At 49.3% G+C, this 18,371-nt stretch overlaps 1 protein-coding gene across 5 annotated transcripts in view; it reads left to right on the forward strand.

The window, feature by feature from the left end:
* Positions 1-204: 204 nt before the first annotated feature.
* Positions 205-18,371, forward strand: part of LOC120421448 (uncharacterized) — a 51,128-nt gene continuing 32,961 nt past the window's right edge. For all 5 annotated transcript variants that reach the window (XM_039584654.2, XM_052709041.1, XM_039584658.2 and 2 more), the window contains exons 1-2: positions 205-586; positions 16,706-18,299. In XM_039584654.2, coding sequence (XP_039440588.1) covers positions 16,718-18,299 — 1,582 coding nt within the window. In that variant the 5' untranslated portion in view covers positions 205-586; positions 16,706-16,717. The remainder of the gene's footprint in view (positions 587-16,705; positions 18,300-18,371) is intronic.

Below are 18,371 nucleotides of genomic sequence, written 5' to 3' on the forward strand. Positions count from 1 at the left end.
ACCAAACTCGGAAGCAAGCAAACGGGAAATGCAATACGACGACGAACCCCTCCGAGAGGTCCTTGCCACCACACACCACTACACCGTCAGCTGCGGACGCACAGCTACAGCGTTGAGTGTGAGTGTGCGAGGTGAGGCGCGCGCGAACCGGCTCGGAACAGAACCTGAAATCGGTCAGCTCACCTTTCATACGAGTACGAACCGTCAGAGCGTGCGGACGTGTGTCGAGAGAGAGAGAGCAGAACCAGCTCCGAAGCGAGAGATATTATTTCGAAGAGGTTAGAAAATTGACCGTTTGAAGTGAAGTGTGTGGGGAGTTCGTCGAAACCTTTTGGATTATCAAAATTTTGGGTTTGCGAAAAAAATAAAGTGCGTGCGAAGAACTGTGAGAACCAGCAATATCTGAGACAGTGAAGAAGTGCTACTGAAGAGGTTCAACACGCCACAGGATTAAGTGCAACTACTAAACCAAGTGCAAAGGACAGAACTCTATGGAACCCAGTGTGTAACCCGGCGGTCGGAGCAGTTTGCAGATTACCACATGTGCGGGATACACGCACCGGACAACTTCTAGCCAAAGCCAAAGGTAGGTGTAGACCCCAAGTTGCGTGTCGAATCAAATATTTGCGAAACGAAACCCTTTCTTGGTAATTACGGGGATCCCAAAGTACCTCGCGCGTAATTAACGATAATTTGTGCGCGAGCACACATAACACGGAACTGCTCAACCAGCAGTTCCTGACGTTCTCGGATCTTCTTGGTAGAAAGTCCGACGTCTGGATGGCTCGTAGAGGTGCGCGCAACCATCTGTTAAAGGCTCGCACGCAGTGCGGTTCGTTTCGCATAAATTTATGGAATATTTACTCTCTGTATTAAATGGGCCCCCATAACTTCAAGTCTCCTCTGGATAACTCGTACCGACACGTTAATGGAAATGTAATGCTGAACCCTTCTCCGGCAGACGCAGACTTCCGGTGTTACCACGCTGCGCTGCGGGTTGACGCGAAAAAGTTCCAAGTCATTTGGCGGTCATTAGTGAACGTCCTCCCTCTCAATAGCTGCCGATCCGATCGAATCGAATCTTCCCTCGATCCGCTAAGCGGATTAGAGTCGGATTAATTGGGTTTGTTTTGATTGCGCTGGCGATTCCGGGCCAGAGTTGTCTCCAAGGATTAATTGAATAAATTGAACAGCGGGTGGTCCCCGACCGGGACCGGCTCAAATCTTCATATTTATCTAATGGGTTCGTGCAGGATACACAGGACCAACGTGTGGCGGTGAAAGCAACAGCGGTTTGCCGGTGATGAGTTCGCTTTTTTTGTTGGTCGGGGAACCCCTACCGGGACGGATTTGACAGCGTCCCGGGACCAAACAACAACAAACGCATAGACAAAGTATCATTAGCTGCGCTAATCTGATGGTCCCGTAGATTTTTTGCTTGTACGCCACCAAACTAACGGACCACTATGCAAAACAAAGATTTCAAAAACAAATTTTGTGCGTAAAAAATGTCATAAAAAAAGTAACGAACCCTCATTGATACCGGCGCAGTGGTACTCGAGGACTCTCGAGTGGTTCCAACCGCCTCGTACTCACAGGTGTGACTCCGCATCTGTCAATCCTGCGAACACTACTTTTTTACGACCTGCCGATCGGACCGACTACCTAACGAGATAACACGCAAGTTTTACAACACTCACTCGGTAAACCACCACCGCTGTGGAGAGTGTCCCACCCCTTCGGTTATCCCTTTTTCCCGAAGTAACAACACATGTAATCTCCGGGGCGAAAGAGTCCTCGCGATGACCAACTCTCGCCACGGTCGATGAAAGTCGGGCGATAAAAATGGAATTAGATTCGCGTTGCCCACCGCTGTCGGGTGAAAGTCAGCTGACCATATGGTCTCCTGGAACCTCCGGTGTCCATTTCCATCGAGGGGTGAAACCGAGGATAATAAATATTCCGAGACTTTGCGCGCAGCGAAAGACTTCAACTTTCTCCGGCGATATCAAGAACTTAGGGAGGGAAGAAAAGTCGAAGGTCAAACCAGAAGTCGCGTTGGGAGATGCTGGAGACCCTCGAGGGAACAACATCTCAGCATGATTTGGATGGTCAGCGCGACTTGTTATCACGCGACTCTGTTGATTTATGGTAATTCCTCAAGACAGAGAGTTGAAGAGGTTAGGATGACGCGTGAAGAATCGCCTAATCTAAGCTAGAAAAAAAGGGAGCGGAGCGTGGGTCGAGGAGTTCAACGACGCGCGATAAGCGGTTATGCAAACCCTTGCGACGACGACGACTTCCCCCTTCAATTGTTTCACCGGTGTCATGTTCCGTTCAAATTTTATTACTTTACGGTATGGCCATTGTTTTTGACCCCAATTGTGCCAAAAAATGAGAGCGAGGGGAACGACACTTTTAATGATCGATAAATTTCCAGATTAGGCAAATTCCGGCTGGTGGAACGTGCAGCGGAATAGAGCAGGATTAAAAACTGGTCGCGCTCGGTGTTTGCCCAAGGACTTTTTTAACCAGAGCAGGACGGAGAAAAAAAATCAATTCACTCGACGACAACAATTGAGAGAAACTGTTTCAATTTAATTGAAATATTGCCGCACGTTGACGCACTGGTGCGCGTTTATTATGATTAATAATCGTTTTATTGTCCCGCGCGAAGCACTAATGGACCGATTAGGAACGCAGGACGGTGTTCCGTGCAGGGAACCACCACCCGAATTAGCATACAAATGACTCATGAGTGCGCGTCAATGTTCGATGCAATTGATTTTGATGCGTTTGACATTTGACAGCTGCGAAGCAGCCGCAGGTCACCTGTGGAAACCGTTGCGTTTTTCACGGGTTTGACGTTTTCTAAGGGTACTGAAAAGTGAGGTTAATTCCACTCCAGGCCACATCCTGCGCTTTCGGCGATGAAAGTTTTTAATCACAAATGTAAACAACGCGCTCGCTCCCTTTCCAACTGACAGTTCACGTCCGTGTTTACCTTTCGCGCAGATTTGCCCACGCGCGCTCCTGTCATCGCTACCAATCGAATGCGCTATCAAGCGTGAAAATTCATCAAAAATGTGCTACTTTTACGCAATTTCAGTACCCCGAGGGCGCACTTTCACGGGTTCCCTAATCTGGCCCGGAGGCGAAAACTGTTGCAACTCCGTCCCTTCGACCTTCGGCAAAATAAAGAACGTAAAAAACAACATAAATTGCGAGCACAATAAATACATTACGCACAATTATATCCCGGCTTTGGGTCCCCTTTGTTCTTCACCAATCATGGCTTGCTTTGTGCACGTCAAACAAGCAAGCTGCGCTAGCGATTGATTCAATCACTTTCTTTTGTGACGCGCCATTGTTTCATCTCGCCACCACTTGTTGGTGTTGGTCGGTTTTCGGCAGTTGTTTGACAGTTATTTATCGCCCAAGCAGGCCACTTTTCCGAAGTGATTTATCGCAAGGGGGCAGACAACCCTTTTACCCTTCGTCCGGGTACCGGGAAATTATGTCATTTAGCGCGATCGCGGGACCATGCGGGACAGGTTTCGCAACCGGCTCTCGACGGGACACTACCCTCGAGAGGGTGACAAATGAGTCGGTAAACACTGGAGGCCGATTCTCCGCTTCGACGCTTCTTCAGTGTCCGGTTTCTGTCGGAAAAATTGATCGCTACGGTAAACACCGGGCGTGCCGCTAGCCGGACAAAACAACAAACAGTAACCGGTCCGGTCGGCATTTCGGCAAAGAAAATCGGCACCCAAATCGGCCTCAGGTGTCCCATAACCTTAAGGAGAGGCCCCGATTTGCATATCGGGTCTTGCGAAGGGATTACGGCGTGTTTTACACGTGGTGTCCCGGGATAAGCTACCGCCATTTGCGATCCGATCGGATCGGCAACAATTTGTAGTGGCCCAAAAATCCGACCCAAATCTGGTTCTCAAGAACCAGTCCAATCAAAATTCGCTCTACGACACCCCTCGTAAGATTTCGCACACTAACAGCGTTGTGGTTTTCCACTCGTCCGTTCTCAGGATGAGACTCTATCAAAAACTAAAATTTTCGGTTTCCGCATTGTGCGTTTCTTCCCGAGGCGCTTGTTAACCTCTCGGGGTCTCCTCCGGAAAGACAATGGGCCCGTAATTAGGCTACTCTTTGAGGTTAGGCATGTGTAACAAACGACACAATCCTCGGAAGATTGCGGGGCCAATTTTCCCAAGACTTCGGAAGCTTAATTTATGCGACCGTTCGGAAAATTGAATCATTAGCTCCGTACGCCCTCCTCCGGAACCTGGAAATTCAAAAGTCGGTTTGTAACCTATAATTTGCACCCATTTCTCTTGCTTTCTCCGGCATAATTCTGCCTGGTTTGTTCCGCACAAAGCCCGGCAGAAGTAAATAAATAATCAATATGCAACTTTACGCTTGAGTTGCCAGAATTATTAAATTTTGGGCACACACTGAATGTGCCTACATCTTTCGAAAAGGTTAGAAATTCGATATTTCGCCCATTGATCGAGCTGAATGCGTGGTGTGATATTGAAACCGACCATCACCCCGGTGCTAAATCGAACCTAGAAACGTCAGTCAAACGTCACGCTGCAACCCTTTTTGCTCTCCCAGAAAGTAAATCTAAAATTACAACCCTTTCTCCTTTTGACATTTCTTGGGGGGGTTAAATTTTGCATGCTGGTGCGCAAAGTTGGCTATTATTTATTATTTCCAATTCTATTTGCGACACAAATGTCTTTCGTGTCACCCCGAAGAGTGCGAAAACGTGACGAAAAAAAAACATAAACACTCCTCCTCATTACACGGTGCATTTTTGCGATAGGAAGGGGCGAAGCGCCCCTCGCGCTCCGTACTGACTGACAGGAAAGTGACATTTCGACTGTTGGTGAATGGGCGCCCCTAAACGGAACGCCAGGGTTGAGGGCTGCATTTATGAATTAAAGAGTTAATTCTTTAATCATTATCATTCTGGAGTGCGGCGGCCCAGTGACAACCTGGTCATAAATTGGTCGGAGGTGCGGCGGTCAGGATTAGGAGCCGGGATTTGGGTTGGTGCGCGAGCATGAATATTTTCTGAGGGCGATTTGTGGTAATGGCCAATAATTTACTCCAAGCGGCAGCAATTAAGTGCACTTTAGACAATTGTAGGCATTAAGGACGGAGAAGGTTGGAGGAAGGGCTAGCCGTGTCACAACGGTTGTCAGTCGCAAATTATACGGACTTACGTAAATTTACAAGCCGAAATCAGAATTTAAAGCAGTTTTGATAAAATGGGAGTGTCATTACCCTTGGTCGACGTTCCCCGTGGTCGCCAACTGTCAAAAAAAAGCGCGCAGTTTGACAGAACCAAGGGGGAAGACACTCTACAAAAGCGTTGGCGCCCATTAGAAAGCGTTTAGACGATGAGCTCGCAGCGCATAAACCAGATTAGCCAAAGTACATAAATTCCCAATGTAAACAAACCCGTACCGTGCCGGCGAACGGGTTGTCCGCTACATCATTAGGATAAGCCCAGAAATTGAGGATTGTAGATGTTGTGTTTCTAAATATTGAAAGTAATTTATTAGCTATAAATTGTCCCTTCCAGCAGTGAAAGTAGAGCATCTCTCCCTGCTAAGACGCCCTAATGATGCTGCCTGAAGATTTATCTCCAAGATGCCATCGTCCCAGGGATAAAGGTTACTCTTGTATCCTGATTTTTTCTTCACGCAATCGACATACCACGTTCGGGACGCAGAAGTGCAGTGCTTAAATTAAATTAAAATTATAATATTTGAATAAACATATCTCGATTCGGGACCTACCCCTTTCTCGGCATGGTCCATGCCCTACTTTTGAACCCCTTTTCTAGGACAAACAGTGTAACGTCTTATCGGAGATGAACCCCGGCTTCGGCCGTCCCAGATTGTCACAATATCCGATACGACTTTCGGGAGGGAAAATTTATGATCTTCCGCCAGAGAAAGTAAGGGCCGCGGCCTAAGAGTCAACAGGATGCTGCCTCATTTGAATATTTCATACCGATCGATAAATTTTCACAAGTACTTTCCCGCTGGAAGGATTTATTTTCTTCTGGAGATTGAGATTTTGCCGATTTTCTTTCTTGTGCGACCAAAATCGCTTCGGAAATTATTAAGAGCATTATCGGGCCTTCATCGGATTGAAATTTGTAAAGCAAACTCTGTTGCGAGACCGAAAACCCAAAAAACAGGCTGACGCAAAACAAAAGGGGGCTTCCTTAAGGCTATTAACAAAACCTAAACTGTTTTCTTTACGCTCGCCATGCCCATTCAGTGGGACTTACGAGGACCACTGCAAGGGGCAGGTGCGAGAGCAGGACGGGCGGTCACCGCAAGCCTAAAACCGTCCTAAACAGCGACAATCCCGAAACGGGACCAGCAGCAGCAGCAGGCATAAAAGCCATTAATATAACGAACTATTTTTTAAAGGGTCATCCCTTCTTCAGGACGATAAACCCTTTACCGGTTACACTCTCCCTTTCTCCGTCTTCTTTCAATGGACCGAAGGTGTCCCGTGACGACCTGCACACAGGAAGATCGCCTATCGGACCTTCATTCAATATTTGTTCGCCGTGTCGAGTCGCAACACTAAACAAACATCCGTGAACAAAGACGGGGACCCGGGCGCGATGCACTTCGAGATGAATGGCCGCGCGAGATGGTCTTGGGATTACAAGGCGCGCTGTGGTCCCTTAACGGGTCGCCGCGACTTGGGAGTTATCAACCGGAACGCGCGGCTCTTACGACGACCCGCCACTTGTGGAAGGATATTAATTTCCGAGGACCGCGCTCGCGAAGACGAGGTGTGAACACTTGAAGGTCAAAGAAAGTGGTGGACCCCTCCGGGTAAACAATACTGTAAGGAAGAGGTCGCGGCACCGCGTGATACCCATTAAGTGGATTAGCGGTGGTTGCATTTCACAGCCACTAAATGATTATGGGCCGTGTTGGATTCGGTACTTGAGGAATGGTGCGGAAGACGCGGTTTGCGCTGAGGGGACCCAGGCCAAGATTTTGACAGGTCGCGCTACTGGACAGTGATTGTTTGCGGTCATTAGTTGACCCTTTCCGCGGGTCAACCTGTAATTGATGTCCTGCCACGTGGGCACTTTGCACCGCGTGATTTTCATCAGCGCAGTGGTGAATACACTCAGGTGTGTCAGTGTTGTTTACATCTTCTGAGTTTTAGAACAAACCAGAGCTTAGTCTTGGTAGCTTCAAAATGGCAAAAACAACTCAAATCTGCTTTCTACTTAAATCTAGAAATAAATTAGTTGGACCAGCCCGAAAGCTCGGTCAGTGCAGTCAAACTGCCAAAACCCAAGAAACTCAAGAAGTGCTGCCGACAGGGCAATAAAATTTATTGCACTAATTTCGATTGCCAATCAATGCCGGTCTGGGTCCTGCCCCTGCCATTAGAAGCTGCAGTTATTGCATAACATTACCGCCTAATTGACCTGCAAATAAACATCGCCGCCGGATGCGGACCCATGCAAAATTTAATCGAAATCTGCACAGAGCAATTACGTCACAGCGCTGCAACCCAAGAAGGGGTTCACCAATCCTCTTATCGTGCCCCGTCATCATTGCGTAGCACAAATTAATTCCTCGAACCGAGACCGGCAACGACGACGATGGCGTCCAAAACGTGGGAAATCCTTCCGCACCAACACATCGAACGCCTAGACAACTTGGCATGTTCAACCGTGTTCCGTGGTGGTGGTCTTCTTCGTCGTCCTTCTTCAAGCAACCGTCTGTTTTCCGTCCGTTTGTTCCCCCTTTCAGGATCTTCTTCCCGATACGGGACAGTCTGAGCAAGCTGATGTCGGGTTCTTGGCGAAAACATTTCTCCCTTTTTCCCTCCTAGGAAGATGATGTCCCCTTCGGTTACACTTTCCAAGGTTCGGAAATCTAGATCACTCGTACACACTCGCTCTCTCCGAGAGTTGCCGGGCCTGACGTGAGTGACGTGACGGGAGCATGTCAAGAAAAATGATTTTCTTCCGACGACGGTTGAGCCCAACTCGAATTGCCCCGAGGAGAATGTTGTTTTTAATTAATTGAACATGATACGGATAAAATTATGTATCTAAATATTATCCATGCTTCGGGAAAGGGGTTCCGGATTGCTTTCCCAAACGTATCAAAATAAATGTATCGGATTTCCGAATCGATCCCGCACCGCGGGATCGAATCCAATGTGTCACAAATCCCAGTTTTGTTAATCCGCATAATTTGAGGTAGATTCGAGAGCTATTCCATCAAGCTAGGATTTGTAATTCAAATTAGCCGTGCTTGACGAGCTCTTGACGTTTTCCGAGGTGTCCGGAATCCCACGAAGATTCGCTCCGTAAGAGAACCCAATACTGGGAACCGATTGTCACGCGGCGAACTGTTTGGCAACACACCTCGCAGGAAGTCATAAATTTCGGCACTTTTGCTCCGCAAAAATCTTCCAAACCCCGCACAGTAGGTGTCATTCCCCTTGGTTCGGCCAGATCCCGGCAGGGAGTCTTGTCTCCGGGAACTTTCTCCAAACCTTTTCGCAAGTGATTTCTTACGACCAACCCGGCAGCTCAGTAATTATCGATGGCCATAAAAACATTACTTCCTCCGTCGTGGACGCAAGAGTGACGACCCCCTCGCTCGCTGTCACTTTTGTTCTTCCTGGTAGCCGACTCTATTGTCTCGAATTTATTACGATAAATACGGTGCGCGCACCCTGGCAATAAAAAGAAAAGATGCACTTTTTGCGTCTTCCTGTGTTTCTATTCTTTTTTTTTTCAGAACAAAAAAAGAAATAATACAAAAAACCTCTGATTTAAGTGCATTTAGTCCTATTACGGAATTAGCTACGGACAAGTTTTTTTTTCAAACTTTTTTTTCTCGAATCTTGCCTTCCGTGGGACACCCTGTCCCTTTCCCGGCAGGGGTATAATTTATAAACTTCGCCTCTTCCGATGCAATTTGAGACAAAACAAAAAAAAAAGACAACGGTGACATTAACTCTTCCGACACTTCCGGAGAATGAAGTGACACGATATTCTAATGTCAAGAGCGTTCGCGCGCGTTTTTTTTCGTCAAACTTCTTCAACCCTGGGAATCTTCAGGGGGTAGCGTTTTTTTTTTGCTCTAATCCGGGTTGTTTTTTATCTTGTCAAATGTCATCCCAGCGGGACTGCTCGCGAGATGCGCCTGATTTGCATTCGAAACTAATTATAATAAAATAAATTTTCGTCAAACCCTTCGAACCCTTTTCCGAAGATTAGGCGCATCTTCAGATTAGTTGGTACAAGCAAAAAAAAATGTCACTCTGACCTCTTTTTTCGGTCCTTGACTGCAAAAAAAAGAGTGTACACGAACGTCAACAGCTCTTCGCGGTTCCCGCGAAGGGGCGGCGACGCCTATCGGTAAAGTAGATCTCTCCGGGGGCAATTTCTCACCGACAGACAAATGGCTTCGAGATTGATGATGCGACGCGACCACGTGGTTCGTCTGGATCGCAACTCGATAACGGTTCGGTCCGAAGGGTCTAATCGCACCGTAATATGTTTCCAATTGCAAATATCTTGGCCGCCGGGGACAATGGACGCCAGGGTAATGCAAATTCATGCGATTGTTAATTTTCTGTGTACGACACGGCTAAGCAGAAACTGGATTCGGAAGGAACAGGATTCGCCCGGGTAGTCGGTGCCTGACGCGCATAAATCATGATTTTCGCGGCGATCCCCAGCGGATACACCGGGAGATCCGAAAGATCCGGCGCGGTGGCCGCATGGATATGTAAATTAGGGGCTCCGATTGTGTGCGCTCTTTGTAATTTGATATATTTTGCTTGCCGGACAGGCTGGCCGCCGTTCTGGACGAACGATTCCTCGCGAAATTAAGTCAGCCCAAGATTTGCTCCTTTTGTGCTGGCGAAACCTGTTTCCACCAGTCTACAATGTATTCTCGACGTTCGTCTTGCGCTGCAGAAACGAGATTTGCGCTAGAACTAGTTTCCCGCGCATTGCACATCTTGATTTGGATCTGACAGCCGACATCTTCGTAATCAAGGCCGGGAAATCACTTTCTCCTGCCCGGCACCCTCGGTCATCTCGCAATTTACCAGCCAATTGTTGTGTTTTGCCTCGTATTTTCCGGCCCAATTTGTAGCCACTTTTTTAAGGTCGCTCGCCCAAAATCGGCCTCAAATGAAGTCTATTCATTGAACAGGCGTGAAGCTTCTACGGCCTGGTGGGAACGATCACTTCCGTGTGTTACAGATTTCGAAGGATTCCCCCTCGGTAATGCAATTTTTAATTTCCGAAGAAAAAGTCTGCTCTACTTCTCCACCTTTCCCCGGCACAGATCTCCGACCTTCTCAGCTGGTTTTTGCCAGTGCAAAAAATACCTCACCAATACTGCCTCGTTCGGGAAGGTCTTGCTCTTCCTCCTCTTCGACTCATTCCGACGGGAGCGCAGCTGCTTTTTACGCAACGTCTACGACGACGTCTTGCCATTTCTTCCGCCGCGCACACCCGGTGGTTTGCATGGTAGACGTTCCTGTTCTGAACTTCGCGAGATACCTGACAGTTGACAGCTTTCGTGCGCGCACAGCGCGAATCTTCGCGTTAACGGATTCTGGTCTTCGTTGTGACAGGAACTCGTCGAGACGAAGTCTTCGCCGAGACGGCGTCCTCATAGATAAGGCGTATTAGTAGGTATGAGGTCTCCGGTCTCCGTTAAAATGCAATCTTCAGGTCGAATTCCTGCGCTGTCAGGACCTGCACGACCCCCGGGTCTGTGGAACTAATCAAATAAATTAGGGGTTTGAATGGAATGTTTCCTATTTTCTCTTCTGCTACGTCCAGCTCAATGAATGGACACGGTCCTGAGGCCAGCTGACTCGGGTGAAATTTTGTGCAAAACACTTCGTCCTTCTTGCGTTCCCTGCTTCTTGCGCAAACAATCAAGTGATAAATTTCATCCTATTTATCTTTTCTCCCCGTCTACGGATGCTGTCCTTGGGACACGAAGCTTGCCAAAGGAAGAAATCGATTCGGCGCGTAACTCGATAGTTCAGCTGCACCAAGTCCTAACCGTCTTCGAGTGTTCATAAATTTCTCACCGACGAAGCCAACACACTTTCCGTGTTCTCCCGCGTTTAATTTGCATTTTACAAGGCGCTTCCTGCGCGTAGCGCAGTGCAAATTGTGAGTTACAACCTCGCGAGGAGAGTTTCAGCTTTCGCCGCGCACCAATTTATTGAACTCCGGGCGTCGTAACTCAAGTCTACGATGACGTCTGCAAGGTTTCGTCTTCCCGTAGGTACAAAGAGCTGCCGCAAAAATATTGATATATCGCATCCCTTTGGGTGCGCTTTATCATGCAAAACTCTGCGAATCGTCGACTTCTTTTTTCTTGTATTTCTCAAAGGGGGTAGGTAATGTGATCCTTTTAGCTATGAAAAACTTATCTTTTGCGAGCGCCATTGTCTGTCTCAAGTGGTTCGCTGATGGGATATGGATGAAGGGGCTTGAGCTGCGCTGCGATACGATTTCATCGGAAGAACCCACTTTAATTGGATTTAAAGTTCGCCTTTTTTGCGCGCTCCCTGGGAAGATTTTCCCCGAGAGCATCCTTTTCTCCATTCATGCGTAATCAATTTTTGCTCTTGTGCTACTCCGTACAATTGCAACACTGATTTCGCTGCAGAGATGCTGCACCTTTTCTGGGCCCAAAAAAAGGAAAAAAAGGTGCACCTTTTAGCCTTGGGAAAGGTGTTCAACTAGAGCTAAGACGGCGAGGCGCCTTTGTGTTCCAGGGTATGGAGGAGGGGTGCGTCCCGAAAATTGGATCAGAATCTTAGACAAACAAACGGAACTCTACCTTCTTCGGGGAACATCTGCTCCTGCTTCCACAATCCGAGTTTCAACCGAGTTTCTGAAATGTGTCAAACGAAAACAAACCGCGTCAAAGATCAACTCCCCGGAAGGCACTTCTTCTCGTCGTTGGCGCGCCCTCGAAGGGCGCTTTTGTTTTTAAAAGATCTCTCGCCTAAACGTCAAGAGATTGTGCAGAAACAAAAGGCGTTTACTGCTGAAAGGCCCACTCGTCGTAATCGCGCGCGCGGCGCGCTGAAAAGTCAAGAGTCTCGTACTCACACTGTGGGGAGGATCCATCCCTTTTGTTCTTACGAGAAGCTCGCCTTTTATAATGAATATGTGTGTGCGCGCGCTCTCTTGTACGAAAGGGTGCACTCGCTTGCGCGCCTATTGTTCCCCACACTCTCGTTCTGTTGTTTTTCTTTTGTTCTCCGTCCGTGTTTCTTTCTGTTGTTTTTTCAAGGTTAATCGATCGAAACCGGACTGAAGATGTGGCGCAAAGAAAACAGTTTATCAGCTGAATCGTCCCTTCCTTGCTGCACTCACCTCTACAGACGAAAGTCCGAAAAAAAAGTTTAAAAGTCCTGTTGCATACAGCGAATCTTCTTCGTCCTCTCGCTCTCCTTCGGTCGATTTCGGGTTTACCGAAAAACGACTCACGTAACGTGCTGCCTCTCTCCATCTTCCGCTTCCTTTCCAAATTTCCTCCGGCTATTTTCCTTTGTTATTATCGCCAAGTCGCTCCGATGTCCATCGTGTGTGTGCGTGATTTCAACCTTATTTAAATTACCGGGTCGCCTTCTCGCTTTTGGCAGCTCCGGCTGTGAACGAATTTAATCCGCAGCAAGGAGCGCCCGACTAGACGCCGTTTGTTCCTTAGAATTTGGCCTCTCGTTGCGCCAAATCGCCCGAAGGCAATTGCCTGCCTCATTTGCGTGCGTACGTTGTTCGGGGGTTCCTCTGCGGTATTGTTTCCTTCCGCGAATATTTTCAATTATGATTCCCGTTTTCGCCGGAGGCACCGTTCCAACCGCAGCGTCAGCGGTCTTCCAGACGATTTCAGGTTACTGCAGTGCGAGACGCCAAGCTTTGGCGTCTCCGGCTGAGGAGGTCAAGTTCGCGCTGCCTCGCTGAACGTTTTGACCTATTTTTAGCGTAATGTTTGATTAGACCTGTCAAATTGACGTTCAAGAGCCTACAACTTCGGTGTTTACAACTCCCAACTTGACACTGCGCAACCTCTAGACCAAAACAAACCAGCAAAAAAAGCATGCAATTCCGTCAACAAAACGCCACTAATTGGTGCTACTTGTAAACAACCAACCCGGGTGCCAAACCCCGTCCAATTTCCGCCCGCTCGCTACGAGTGACGTGCCCCTCGTGTGCAACTGTCGCGTAACAAAGGTTGCAATTTGCAACGGTCAGTTCCGCTCGATTTTTGCGAGGGTGTCCCACCCAAAATTACACGCTTGCACCCGAATCAGAGTCGCGTGGATTGAAACTGTTTCCTTTCGGTGAGCAAGTTGAGTCGGTAGACCCCTCGTCACCGCTGACCCTTCACGCACATTTCTTGAAGGCGATCGTAAGCGCGCGATAGCGTCAAAAATTACAATAATATGTTTTATTATTTAAATTTGTACCTCAGGGTAGGCCGGCGAGCAGGGTCTGGATTCTGGTAAACCACACGGTTTTGTTTCGAGGGAGGCGCCATCTGTGACCTCCTCGGCAGATCGATCCGTCCGATAAAGCGCGCCGCAGGAGGTCGCCAGCGCGGGTTTCTTCCCTGCAAGGACAAAAAGACATTAAAAAGGCGGAAAAAGAGCGAAAGCGGTGAGCGCGGCGAGCAGCTCGTCGTAATTACAGGATGCGGTATCGATGTCAACCCGCTGAACCGTATGACATGTGTGTGCGCGCTCCCGGCTGATTACACTCCTACGGGGCAGATGTAACGCGTCACCTTGGACTAGTTTGCCGCAAATCGATTCGCGATGAACTGGGAAAGGGTTAGAATTTCCCACCGCGGGGACCGGAATCTACAAATTGAATTATTCCATAATAACAGGCCTTGCGGGGGCATCAAATTAAAAACTAATTACGGAACAAGCTCGCGTGATTTTTCCCTGTTCCATTTTGTAGCGTTAGCACCTGCTAACGCTAGAAAATAGAGCTTGTTACCGCTTCTATCGGGTCGCCGCAATCAGGGTTTGTGGACGACTCCGGAAGCAGGATCTCGTTGCCAGTAATTACCCAATTTGTCCGTTTCCGCGATTGAGTCGGCACGATAATGGCTTCATTCTCTCACGCCACAGTTTTGAGAGGTAACGGCCGCTTCGTAACGACTTGGGCGCCTTCAGGCGCTGACAGTTTTGATCTGCGGAACAAACAAATATTAATTCGTCCAAAAACTTCATTGAAATTCACTTGAACCAGCTGGTTCTGCCATAACCAAATCCATCCACCTTCAAGGACACTAGCCCCGAACGGAGGCATAAGTCTCCCCAAACGCCGCAGACACAACACAACAGCTGACCGAGGTGATTTGAATTTCAAATTTCTTTAAAAGACCCGCAACAATACCGGGAACGGGAAACAATTAAACGGACGGAATTTTATATGAGCAACCGTTATAAATTGTGAGACGAAGGCGGCGTCACAATGTCGACCAGGAGTTGTTGAAAGGACGATTGGCATCGCTGCGGAGCAGCGGCAGGTCCTGGCCGATTACGTAACAGACAGTTGGTTGGTACTCATCGCCGGAAACATAACTTCCTACTCTCGCTGCCTGACCCCGAAGGACCTCGTAATCGATAATAAACACTTGTTTATTCGAAACCCGAACGACTTTTACGGCCGTCAATAAATAATCAATTAGGAGTTGTTTTGCTACGTTCTTCGACCTCTCTCTCTGTGTGCTTCGTGTCCTTCTCCGGATCTGTTCCAGGGCGCCTACGCGCGCCTCAGGGCTGATAAACAAAACAGAGAGCCCAAAACAACCTCTTCGGGCACGCTTTTCACACTTGTTTCGACGAGGATAACCCCGGGAAGAGGAGAAATCGATAAACGAGGACACCTGCTACCCGACGGAGTCGGGCAGCAGCCGGGTAGCGACTTGTCTTGCGTTTTTCCTTTTTTTCGGGGCTCTCGACAACAGTTGGTTCTGTTTATTTACGCTAAGCTCCTTCACGGGTCAACGTTGAGACGGTGTTGACGGCCAAATTGGCCGAGTCATGGCGAGTCAACTTGTAACGGCTTGCAACAAGTGTGAAAATCGATTAATTAGAGCTTGAAATGTCGTCGCGTTGCGACGACTCAATCCGAGTCCGGAATCTCCTGCAGAGTGTGCGTGGCCACCTGGCGTGAACCTGGAGTCGTCGTAGACGACGACGCGTCTCACTTTGGTTTTGTGTAAATATTGACGCACGAAACGTTTGGCACTTAACCTTTCGGGGGCACTTAACCTCACTTTTTCGATTTTCTTCAATGACGGGGAGTGTAGAGCCCCTCGGGCCGCATGCTGGCAGTCATTTGAATACAGTGCCGAACGGCGCACTGTTGCAACTGCCTCACAATACCTAGTGCAACATTCTCGGTTCTACCCGAGGGACCGAGTCCACATCGTCCTGCGAGACCTTCAACAGCTGACAAACGAGCGCGCGCGCTTGCAACAACATCACACTCCAAGCGATGTTTATTTACCACTTGAGCCCCTCGAGTTGTTCAGCGCAAAACTAAGCCAACACCGCCTCATTCCGGGGCGGAATTCCAGGTGAGGGCGCTCTCCGTCAAAAAAGTCAACGACGAGCGCGCTGCTGACACTCGACGCCCACTTGGGCCCAAAGTTGGTCCTAAATAAGGCACACAACACACGAGAGGAGCTCCGAAAAATGGGCACGTGCGGAGTCCTAATCGTGGTGTACCGCAAAAATTATGACCTCTCCCCGTTGAAGAGGATTCGTGAACAGTAAAAAAAGAAGTTCATGAGCGGGGCGGATAGAGCACGACATAGAGCTGGAATTAAGACGAGATACGGAACAACTTTGGTTAAGGCGCCTTTCAAAATCTGTCATCCCAAATTTTTGAAGGCGCCTTTCAAGAATTGGTCTGCCAACGCCTTTTAAAGCTATTTTCATATTTAGAAACATTTACCTTTTGTTTACTAAGGGCGTCAGACCTCGTCTTCAACTCCACCCTATGCCACCCCGCCACAAATTCGCGCTGAATAATAAAAGCGCCCTCGTGCTTCCCCCCTCTTGGACGCACACGTCGTCGTCCTTCACGAAAGAAAATGAGAGAGCCCACAAAAACGGTCTGCCGGCACGTCGTTGTTCTAAATATTTCAATCCAACACATCATCGTAATCATCCTTTCGGCTCGACCACAAAACCTAACCTCACTTCGTGAGCAGCGCCCGCGTGGTTAGCCTCAAATTTGCTCTTTATTTTTGTTGGTCTCCGTCACTTCGTACGCGCGCGGGCTTATGAATGTAGATCACGTTTCGTTGATACGTTTTTTGCGCCTCTCTTCGTATACGTTCTTCCTTCCGAAATGACCGTGGGACTTGCTCCTGAATCCTGCAAGGGCCAAGCAAAAGCGCAGTCCAACGCGTTTGTCGCGAAGAACTTGTTCTGGGGGCTACCACTTTTGTGTTATCTTGATCCGAGAAAACGGAAACCGGATGAAACCTTCTCTCGCTGAGGACATTTCAGTTTAAATTAGTTTTAATTTCCGTCGTTGCCCTTTTGTTTCGTGTGAGCAAACACACTAACGCGTCTTGCGTCTCTTCCGCCCTCATTACAGAACCCCATCAAGATGTTGAAGTGGACCGTTACGAAACGCCCAGAGGGCGCTACAGCAGCCCTGGTTGCGCAGCGACAGCACGGTCACCTTAGGACGCACGCACGCAGATCACTGGGCGCGCTGAACGAGCGGGTCGTCCCGAATGACAGCACCAACACCACCGCAGCAGTTCACAAAGTTAGGGCGCGCCGGTCGTTGGGCGCCACCATGCACCGTCACGCCCACGTAGATAAGGAGAATCAGTGCGTCACGTCGACGCCACACCACGTCGCGGGAGGAAAGACGGCGTCACCGTACTCGATGGCGCTGCGAGATGTAAGCAATATCACACCCAACAGCACACCTCGGCGGTTGTCGTCAACTCCACAGAGTCGTAAGCGGGCGTTTCCATCGTCTCCGACGACGGTGACGTCTACGGCGAAGAAGGACGTGCCGTACGCGACGACGTTGCCGACTTTTGACATTGAGTACTCTCCATGCGGGATCAAGAACGTGCCGTTCTTGGCGTTGAGAGGGCTGGGACTTGGGGATTCGTACTTTGACAACCCCGGTCGGTACTTCCACGATGAACAGCCGGCTTCGAAGAGGCCAAAGCCGTTCGCAGAACCCGCCCCGGTTGACAAACCCGTTGAACCGGGCATGACGCCGCTGTCTTCGCGACTATCCGAACTGCGGTTCAGCAAGCTTAGCTTCAAGCGCCACGAACCTAAAACTGTAAATAATAACCAAATCTTCAAGGACGACGACGAGCGCTCGCTCAACTCGTCCGAAATGGGTGATATTACGCTAGATAAGATGATCGATGCAATCCTGGAGAGTGCAAAGAAAGACCCGCGGCCGAAGCGTAGCTCCAGCGTCAAGTCCAAGCAGGTCAAAATTCCGTCCCCAACGTACACCCCGGCGGATGATCCCGCCTCGGATCTGTACAAAGACACGTTGATTCACCAGTTACCGCCAAAACTGATCGAGCAAGCGGAAACCACCATCATCCTGGAGGAGAGCACGGTGGTGAACGAGCGCGAGGTCAAGACCCCGGAACCCATCAAAACCACCAAGTCCCTGCGGCAATCGCTGAGCCGGTTCGTGCTGGCAAGCCCGCTTGACGCGTGTCACCTTCGTCGGCAAAAAGCCGTCCGTCGAAAAAACAAAGCCGACGGCCCGGAAGAGAAGAAACCCTGCCGCATCGGGCTAACCCTCCCCAACGGTATCCCCAGCCCGGAAACCCCCAAAACCATCACCCACAGCCAGTCCAAGCTGGAGCAGCTGGCACAGCTGCAAACCCCAACCGAACTCGCCATCATCGTCGACTCCGACATCACCGCCGCCAAACCTCCACAAGACGAGATGACCCCAAGCATCCGCTCGATCGACCTGCAGGGAACCTCCACCCCGACCTGCATGGAAGCGGTTTCGTTCGACAAGACGCGCAAGTGCCTCGCCTTCTCGCCAACGCTCAGCGAAGACTCGCTGGAGAAGCGCCGCTCAGTCGCTTCTTCCACCACTTCGCGCTGCTCGCGGGGCGTCTCCATCGTCAAGGGTTCGCTGGATCTTGCGCTGAACCTGGAACCGGACACCAACCGACTGCACGTTCACGGTGAGTGGTGGATGGTATGACGTCGTCATTTAGGGTTTTAGCAGCGCGTGCGGTCTTCAAGCGGACAAATCT

Source organism: Culex pipiens, chromosome 2 (assembly GCF_016801865.2).
Source record: "Culex pipiens pallens isolate TS chromosome 2, TS_CPP_V2, whole genome shotgun sequence".
NCBI classification, from domain to species: Eukaryota; Metazoa; Arthropoda; class Insecta; order Diptera; family Culicidae; genus Culex; species Culex pipiens.